The sequence below is a fragment of the Perkinsus marinus genome (assembly GCF_000006405.1).
Source record: "Perkinsus marinus ATCC 50983 genomic scaffold scf_1104296936966, whole genome shotgun sequence".
NCBI classification, from domain to species: Eukaryota; Perkinsozoa; order Perkinsida; family Perkinsidae; genus Perkinsus; species Perkinsus marinus.
In genome coordinates this window covers 157,680-166,479 of record NW_003213976.1, presented here as the reverse complement: position 1 = coordinate 166,479, position 8,800 = coordinate 157,680, and the positions used below count along the sequence as shown (strand labels likewise).

The following is an 8,800-nucleotide window of genomic DNA, read 5'->3' as shown; positions in this document are numbered from 1 at the left end:
AGGGTTCGTTAGGATCAATTTGCGTCGCTCCGTCGAGCAACGAATTAATATCGACAATCTTGCTGGTACCAACACTGACAGCCAGGTCGATGGTTTCTCTAGGCGTACTGGTCTCGTCCACGACCAAGACGGCCGGTCGTATGCCATTCAGAATAGCAGAGTTACGGTCTCTAGTAGTAGCGGCGATCTTCCTAATTTCTCCCTCATTTTTGGTATTGGCATGCAGGTCCTGGACCATCGGTACGAAAGGAACCCCCAGCACCGATGCAGCCACGCACACCGCAACCCAGCGAGGCCCACGAGGGGCACACAAGCCCACCGACAGAGAGTAGCCTGTCACCTCACCACACTCCACCAGTTCACTTCGAAGGGCTACCGCCATCTTGAGAGAGGCCGAGTATAGCTGACTGTACGACCAAGGCTTGCCATCGAGACCGTCAACAGCTAACCTGTCAGGATAGTCCTTAGCCAACTTCTCCACGATGGCATGGAGAGATTGAGGACCGTCGGAGTGGGGCATCAGCAGAGGCAAACCGGATCAAGCGGCCTCAAACAAACGGGCTGAGATGGAGTGCGCATTATGAACAAACATGATAACTCGAAGGCACCCTAATTATTCGAAACACTCGTCATTTCGGTAAATACATGTAGAGTATTGTTGTGGACAGCTTCGACAACTCCACCGGCTGGATGGACCGAGGTCAAAATTGCAGCCGCTGTGACCTGCCCCACCAGGCACTGTTCAGTAGTACTGAATCAGTACGGCTCTGGATCTACGTTGCATCATAGAGGGCTTGGGAAGGGAAAGAGCTCCACCAATGATCCATCTTCCCACTCTTCATGCTTCTCCATGGTGTTACCCTGAAAATTTTTTGCAAACATGAGCTCGTCAGAAGCACTACAGCTCGTAGGCTCTCAATAGACTTCAAGCTGCGACCGTTCAGACCTGTGTCCGAAACCAAGGTGATATGTCTAGTCCGAACGAAATCGTCCGAATTCGAAATTCGTCACGAGATGAGGTTGGCTGGAGAGTAACTAGTCGATCCTGCAGGTCGATCGGGCAGTAACAGAGCCAGACCTCGAAAATCGGCATCCAGAAGAATCAACGACGGAGGTGAATTCCACTCCGGGGAAAGATCGACAGATTCGACTTTTGGCATCATCATGATGCCATCATTCACAATTTTCACTCAATGATACTATATAAACTCAGAGGGCCAATGTACCGCATAGTTAAAGGGTGGAACAACGACAGGGAATGCTGAAAAGGATTAATTCTTGTATGTTATCCGGAAGGTATTGAATAAAGAACTGTTCCAGGCTGGAACTTCCAGCGGTCGAGCGCACAACGGCTCTCCTCTGCAACAGTCATTACGTATGTAAGGAGCAAAGGTTCCGAGCGTGTGGGAAGCAGGGCTATAATATGAGCTGTAAATTGCAGTATAGAGCGCAATAACCCTTGTATCTCAACTCAGAAGTAGATCTATTGCTCCGGTGGACCTCTCTGTCAAGGTGAAGTGACAGTGAATAATTGGATACCTTGTTCGTGTCCAGAGAAGACCTTCGCCAGGAACCTCTCCACCGCACCTCAACCGATGCGATTCACACTAGGCCATGTTGAAAATGACATCGTTGTTGCTCTGATACAACTGCCCACTTCATCCGCCTCCCACAACTCTCGATTCGTCAGTTCACAAGACTGTTGAATTCCCGATAGAGCTTCCCTGATGGTCACGCTACGTCGCTACGAACTCGCTCCCGTCTTTATGCCACTGCCAAGCATTCTCACCATCATAACATTCGGCGATGAAGATGGATCGTGATCTACAATCGATCCCCACGAGTAATAAAGTTACAGCAGTGTTGAGTAAGCAAACTGCGACACCCAGGCTGTTCAACGATTTGAATCCGTTCGGAACGGACCATTCCCCGGGAGAAGTTCGCCGAGAAAAATTTCCTCGATCCAACTAAGTCATAGATAATCATGATTCGATCACACGCACTCAGAACATGTTCTGAGAATTCCCAATGCACAATCCTAGTGAGATTAAACATCTCCTCACGAGTGCTCGTAGAACAATGGGCTACTCCTCCCACACCACGCCACGTGCTCTTGCCAGAGGACGAGGCATAAACATGATTCAGAGAGCTCGCTGATCGCACCGTCTCGTCACACCTAGTGTGACGGCTGCCATCGAGAAATTATTGATTTTATTAAATCTCTCATTATTTTTATAAATTATCTAATTATTGCTGGGGATTATTGACAATAATCCCCAGCGCCCTACACAAATCTTCTCCGGCTTTTCTAATGCGTAAAACATAGGCAACAAAAATTCCTCTACCAGACTGGATTGTCATCACAGTTTGAAGTTCCAGCTGGCTTGGAAATAAGAGATGATCTAACACAACTTCTCACCACTACGGATGGAATATTAAACAACTACAACGTGCATCTCCCTAAGGGAAAACAAGCGGGAGGTCGGACTCGATCACTGGAGTTATCCCAATGCTCCACGCAAGACCCCATGCCCGAAGCCCTCCAAATCATGGCATCATAGTTCCTGCAGCCACCGCCCCTTATCTATACAACCATCGCCGCCTTGCCTGTTGGACCTCCCGAGTTCCAACCACCTCGTATAGAACTGAACGTCCTCCTCACTGAGTAAAGAACCATCTTTCCCCGGAGAGCTCTGAAGCTCTCGAGGCCACAGTTCGTCAAAAGAGTCCGACTCTGTGACAGTCGACTTCTCATCAACAATCTCCCTTCCACTTGCAGACTGGCTGGCCGCCCTCAACAAACAAGCAACACTCTCCAACGGCAAATCCTCTCCCACCGAACCTGCCAATGGAACCTCCATTCCAACCACTGTTATCTCTCACCCCTGTGAGGGACATGCCGTATGGATTCCCTCACCAAGACCCTCAGTGCCTCCGGGGCGAGCAGCCGAGCCGCCGAGTCCACCACATGTGCCACGTCCGAGCCTGCCGCCTGAACATGGACAGCAATACTATCGCTTCCTGCTAGGCATCACTCACATCACCATCGCCTCTAGCCAACTTAATCCTACTACTGTTATCAGCTCCGCCTGTTCTACCAGTGCAAAGGTTTGGAATGCTGATCCAGCTACCACTGCGGTGGGCCAGGACAAGTAACCTCCTTAGTGCAGTTAAGTCATTGTCATCAGGATACCACGACATAACCAACTTGCAATCCTCCCCACAGTTCTACTCATATAAACTGTGAAGAACATAGCAAGAACGGGTAGCATCACTCATATAAACTGTGAAGAACATAGCAAGAACGGGTAGCATCACCCACTTCAGAAACTAAACTACGTGCAGACCAGGAACAGGAAACAGTCACAATGATGGGAGAGAAAATAATCCCGAAACGCTCCAAGCGAGCTCCTACTTCTTGTAATTTCGCGCACCAAATATGGCCGATCCGACTCGAACCTCAGTACCTATCGACAAAAAACGTAAAAGAAAAATCGCTTCGCTCCGCCTTCTTTCCTACTTCCACATTCTATTGCTATTGGCATATCATGTGTCATGCCCATCGATAACTCCAACTTGTACGTCAGAGATAGATTCTTCTCGAGCTGAACATACGTTCAATATCATAAATTTGCACGCATGCGCATATACCCTCTCCCGAATAGCCGCCAGTCGCTCGAAGTTCTCCCTGGCAATTTCAAGGTCAGGATTGGCTACCGTCATCAGTCCAAACCTAAGACGACCAGTCCTGCCCTCATGGGCAGGCCCTCCTTACAGTTTAAGCCCTTGACAGTGAGTAGCGATGTGCTCAGCTAGAGCATCGATATCCTCATCCTTCTCTACACCAGTTTTCGTGATCTCATCGGATGTCATCACCTCGATGAACACCTGACAGGCCACCGTCACGCGCCACGAAATTACAGCTGTACATTCAGAGGCTCGCTCCTCAAACCCTCATCCATCGCCGTGGCAGCGGCAGCGTTGAGCTTGTCAGCCAGCTTGATCGAGTCGACACTCTCCACTGCATACAAGTGCGGTACCGCCTTCAACAACGGGGCCACTTTATTCCTCTGGAGATGCCCTAAATGCCGATAAACGATGATTGTGAGCTACACAAGTAGTCACAGAAATTGACTTTCTCGAGGAGCTTTGTCTCCTATACAAGTTCTCATCACCGATAGGATCATACACCGGAATGTCCAGCTGACCATCTGAAGCTGATAGTCATCCGTAATACGTAAAAACGTTTTCGCTTTCCATATCGTAAACGTAATTATAAAGATGCCTATCCCTACATCAGATAGTCCTATGGTCTACCAAGATGGATTGCATCCACATCGCCACTGCAGCAGCAGATGATCTACTGGACGAGAGCAACAACACTACCTATCATATGCCACTGGATGTCCTTTGGCATCTCCCTCGCCTTCTCCATCAACTCCTGCACGTAGTTCTCCCCAAAATGCCTCTGGCCACACTTCTCATATGCCTCCATCAACATATCCATCTTAATAGAAATCATAAGTCTAGACCCCTCCTCCTCCTCCTCAAGCCATCACTCACCGGCTTAGTCTTCGACACAGCCAACAGCTTTACCTCCTCATCTCGGCCTTTACTCAAGGCAACGACTTCCGCTCGGATCCTTTCCAAATTCGCCACCACATCAACATCGTCGTTCGAGGAATCACTTGACATTAGTAACAAAACTCTATCTAGACCTAGTTAGAGGCTCGTACGCAAGAACAAATCGGAAAGCGTATTAGAAACTCGTCATGATCAGATATCAACATCGCAGAAGTTCTCCACCACTTGGTGACCTTCCTCCAACAGCTCCTCCCGGTCTACTGCCGCATTGCCCTCTCGAACAACCACCACCGTCCCACCTAAACAGCCATGACCGCGCGCCATGAAATTCCACCCGCCTACACCCAACTGCTCTAGCTGCCCTAGCCTCGCCTGGGATATCCGTAAAAAAGACTATATCCTTCGGATCAGCCCCAAGCGACAAGGCGATCTGCTCGTAGGCCTCGGAGGTTTGCTTAGAATGCCCTCCCACAGAAGTAGGATCAAAATAACACGAGATAAACCTAATCACTGCATCTGTTGTTTCCACGACAACAAGTCCCTACCGCGTTAAATCCAAAACCTTCGTCTTCTCATCTCCACAATACTTATAGATAAGCTTTTGTGCCTCCCTACTCCCACTACTAAAAATCGCTATCCTCGCCCCTCGCGCCTTCCACCTCTCCCAACACGGGCCAACATCAGTAAACATAGGAGCTCGAAGCCCCCCTGTTTCGTAGGACTCCCTCCAGATGAGCCCCTGAGCTGTCTTCAAGGCCGGCTCCTTCCTATCAGCTGCTATCCACTCCTTCACCATATCAGCCACCTCCTCCACAGACCCGTCCCGCAGCTCGGCCGGCAGCAGCTTCCTGACCTGAGCCGACTTCAGCAGTGCTCTCCATTTCCACCCTCCCACCTGAACTCCCTCCTGGTGATCCCAGTGGCTTGTCAACCACTCGAGCATCCTATCTCTAGCCAGTGGGAATAGAGTGTCTTTCACGAACGTGATGGGAGTAGTAGTCCCTTCAACGTCAAAGAGCAACTGACAGCATCGCCTCTCCACCACCACAACGACAGCAGGCAGCCACTAGCTCACAACTCGATCAACGAGATCGCCACCATGACATATCTTTGGAATCTTCGCCGTGCGCTGAGTGCACTTCAATTCCTCCACAGCATACTGTGCTGAGAGACCACTATCACATCAGAAGTAATCGAACGGCCTTCACTACCGAGCCAAGTGAGACACTCGAGATGCCTTCGAGCCTCTACCCAGGACTTCCCCCATATGTACACTCCATGGTTCAACACCAACACTGCCGGGGGAGAGCCTCCAAGCGCGTCCAGGACCCTGCCTAGCTCCGGACAGAGGTCCTTCTCATGAGGGGTATTACGTATTATAGGCACCAAGAGAGGCTCTCCTGTATCTATAGCCATCGCATATATGTTCGCTTTCCTCAGCTGCTGAGTTCAGGAGTTTCCTCAATAGAAATGTTCACACACGCATTCGGTCGGAAGTTCACCAAAACCTGTGAATCTACTCCTTGACATCAACACACGTAACAGATCATTTACATACTCTTCCACACCGATTCTTGTCACGCTGGAAAAATGATAGTTTACCATACATTCCTTTACGCAGACCCCTGTGCCGAAGAATCCATCCTCTCTACCCCTTTACCCAACCTACTGCTGTATCCCCGTATTCCCTTCAGCATCTCCTGATTCGCCGGAGCACGCCACTTCAACACTGTTGACTCATCCACCACACGTCTGTCCTCAATGTTGGCCGCCAGGACCAAGGCTTCGTGATGGGAGTGCAACACACACGTGCATTCATTCATACCAACTTTCTCGTAAATCATATTCATCACCTCCCACGAGTCCGTCAGCTTCCGAGGAGTTACCTCCTTATCCGACCGTGGATACCCAATCTCGCCTGTAGAGAGTGATACCTGACCAAGTCCTGACTCAAAATTCAGAGAGATGCTCAACGCCAAGTTGGAATATATACTCCCCTTCCTCAGCTGAGCTCAAGAGTTTCCTCACCAACTATAAGGGGTAGAAATGTACAGAAACCGACGAGACTTTCCCAGAAATTTCCACAGAATTTTTATTTTTTCATCAACACATGTACTTGACCATGTGTGTCCTTCCAACGCTGACTCAAAAGGACCATCCCGATTCCCACCAGGAACAGATCCTCGAGGCCCTTGAGCTCCCCTTTCAAATAGCCACTGGGAGTGACCAGCACACCATCACCATCATGACCAACCTTCATGGAGGCACACCCCGACGTGCCCTTCATATGCCCACTCGCCTCCAACTCACGGCACATCTTCGCCAGCCTCTCGCCGGCCTCGTCAAAACCGGACATAACAAACTATGGAAAAGCCCACTGTCCCGCCGAGACCAGAAGAAGGATCAATGCCCCGAGTATAGAGTTGAAGAGATAGAGCAGGAGAGAGGCTCTGAATAATGTACCGCAGAAAGCCACAGTTGGCGATTTTCCAATATCAGTCCGCCACTCCTACCACTCCTTTCTAACTTCCTGTTCCCCATTGACCCCAGCCACCACCAACTCAACCCCTGCCCTCATTGGTAAATAGATCGTATTACGTCAGCCTTCGTGGAAGGTACGACGACCGTCCACGTATGAGGCAATAAGGAACAACCACACCTCCAGCCGTGTCGAGTTAGTAACGTGTGAAGAGATCACATCCGAGCCTTAGTGCGGTGATGAGAGGGCGCGTTCGCCTTCCGCTCGCTATACGCCTCCAAAATGTTCTTCTTACTCGCCGCATCCAGGGACTTCTTATACCGTTGCAGCGGAGCGATAACCTAATCCGTATCTTCCACCGCTCAACCTAAGATACCTCCTCCTACCTCTCCAACCCTAGTAATAACCCTGGGTTGAATAAGCCTCTCGTGAGCTTGAGCAGAATGCCACTCCGGACCCAGAGGACGCGACATCTCCCTCTCGTATGCCACAGCCTTACCACCGATCGATCGAGGCACCTACCAACAAAAACCCCATCCTTCCAGGGCCTCCTCTTCCTCCAAGCCCTCACCTGCGACAGTTGGTACTTCTTAGCTGCCTTCTTGCTGACCGACTCGTCATTCACCATAACATCTGTAAATCGGCGCCGCCTCTTCTTCCCCACTGCACCCTTCTTCTCTTCCTTCTCCTTCTCCACCACACCTACAACGTCATCACCATCCCCTCCTCCCCAAACCATCCCCTTCCCCCTTCACTCACCAGCACCAGTCCATCCACTCCCCCACCCCGGCAGCTCCTTAGCCCCAAGGGCCTCCTCCTCAGCCAACCTCTCCGCCTCATCCTTCGCCTCCAGCTCCTCCACCCATTCCCGGGCATACGATGATTCTGCGCCCCCCTTGATACCAAAAGCAGTCCGGACCAGGTCCTGTTGGGTCTCCTCCCCCTCCCCTTCAGACTCTGATGACGCCGACTCCTCCTCCTCCACAGCTGCTGCTGCCTCCACTGCCTCCTTATGCGCCATCTTCTTAGTCGCCTTCTTCTTCGTCGGTGAAGTGACAGCTGGCACCTCTAGCTGTACCGCATGGCCACCAGCCGTAGCCCCCTCCAATAGGTCCTCAGCCTCAGCGACCAACCTCTCCGACTCCCCTGCAGGGATAAACGGCACAGTCGAGGGCCTGAGCACGATAGCATCCAGAGAACCCATGAGCCCCCGACATACTCCTCAACGTCGCTACTCTCCTCAGAAGCATCATCCTCCTCCTGCTGCTGTTGAGCCTCACCAGCCTTCTTCTCCCACTCGGTGAGTTCCTCCAGTACCTACCTTCCCACTTCCCCCCCAAACCACCACCAATGTCCCCTTACATCCTCAGCTTGCCTCCTTGCCTCCTCCCTCTTCCTCTCCACTCCCCTCTGCATAAACTTCATCCCCAACAGGCCACCCTTGCCACCAGCTTCCTCCTCCTCCACCGTATCTACAACAGCCCCAGCACATCCCCTCCATACCCCTCCCCCCTCCTCTCTACCTTCTCCCCTAAGAATCGCCTCCGCCTGCTTCCTAGCCTGAGTAACAGCAGCCTTCACAGGATCCGCCTCCACGTCACTAGTCGATGCCTCCACGGAATCTACCAAAGACCATGATAGCTCCTCCCTACCATCCTTCTCACTACCTTCCTCATCATCATCCGAGTCACTATCACCATCCTCCCCATGCTTCCTTTAATCGCCCTCTCGAGCTCC

At 51.2% G+C, this 8,800-nt stretch overlaps 3 protein-coding genes across 3 annotated transcripts in view; all 3 read right to left on the bottom strand.

Annotated features, from left to right (window-relative positions):
• Nucleotides 1-3,347: 3,347 nt before the first annotated feature.
• Pmar_PMAR018799 (proline synthetase associated protein, putative) lies at nt 3,348-4,721 on the bottom strand. The gene is made up of 7 exons (XM_002783603.1): nt 4,564-4,721; nt 4,387-4,507; nt 3,930-4,081; nt 3,776-3,888; nt 3,652-3,733; nt 3,521-3,605; nt 3,348-3,467 (listed from the first exon to the last, which is right to left on the bottom strand). Exons 1-7 carry the CDS (start codon nt 4,693-4,695, stop codon nt 3,412-3,414), a joined length of 741 nt encoding a protein of 246 aa, XP_002783649.1. The 5' UTR covers nt 4,696-4,721; the 3' UTR covers nt 3,348-3,411.
• Nucleotides 4,722-4,776: 55 nt separating this feature from the next.
• On the bottom strand, nt 4,777-6,940 carry Pmar_PMAR018798 (Protein UTR4, putative; the record flags this gene model as incomplete). The annotated part of the gene is made up of 7 exons (XM_002783602.1): nt 4,777-4,883; nt 4,927-5,087; nt 5,130-5,437; nt 5,480-5,586; nt 5,796-5,990; nt 6,254-6,518; nt 6,755-6,940. 7 exons carry the CDS (start codon nt 6,938-6,940, stop codon nt 4,777-4,779), a joined length of 1,329 nt encoding a protein of 442 aa, XP_002783648.1.
• Nucleotides 6,941-7,163: 223 nt separating this feature from the next.
• Pmar_PMAR018797 (U3 small nucleolar RNA-associated protein, putative) overlaps nt 7,164-8,800 on the bottom strand; it is a gene marked incomplete at its 5' end in the record, with an annotated part of 6,256 nt that continues 4,619 nt past the window's right edge. The window contains 8 exons of the mRNA XM_002783601.1: nt 7,164-7,404; nt 7,450-7,581; nt 7,635-7,765; nt 7,823-8,238; nt 8,283-8,380; nt 8,426-8,535; nt 8,587-8,685; nt 8,731-8,753. Coding sequence (XP_002783647.1) covers nt 7,279-7,404; nt 7,450-7,581; nt 7,635-7,765; nt 7,823-8,238; nt 8,283-8,380; nt 8,426-8,535; nt 8,587-8,685; nt 8,731-8,753 — 1,135 coding nt within the window. The 3' untranslated portion in view covers nt 7,164-7,278. The remainder of the gene's footprint in view (nt 7,405-7,449; nt 7,582-7,634; nt 7,766-7,822; nt 8,239-8,282; nt 8,381-8,425; nt 8,536-8,586; nt 8,686-8,730; nt 8,754-8,800) is intronic.

Coding starts and splice junctions, on each gene's coding strand:
- Pmar_PMAR018799 (XM_002783603.1), bottom strand. CDS start 4,695: ATGTCAAGTGATTCCTCGAACGACGATGTTGATGTGGTGGCGAATTTG. Junction 4,508..4,563: donor CTGTGTCGAAGACTAAGCCG/GTGAGTGATGGC, acceptor ATTTCTATTAAG/ATGGATATGTTGATGGAGGC. Junction 4,082..4,386: donor CATCCAGTGGCATATGATAG/GTAGTGTTGTTG, acceptor ATCGGCATTTAG/GGCATCTCCAGAGGAATAAA.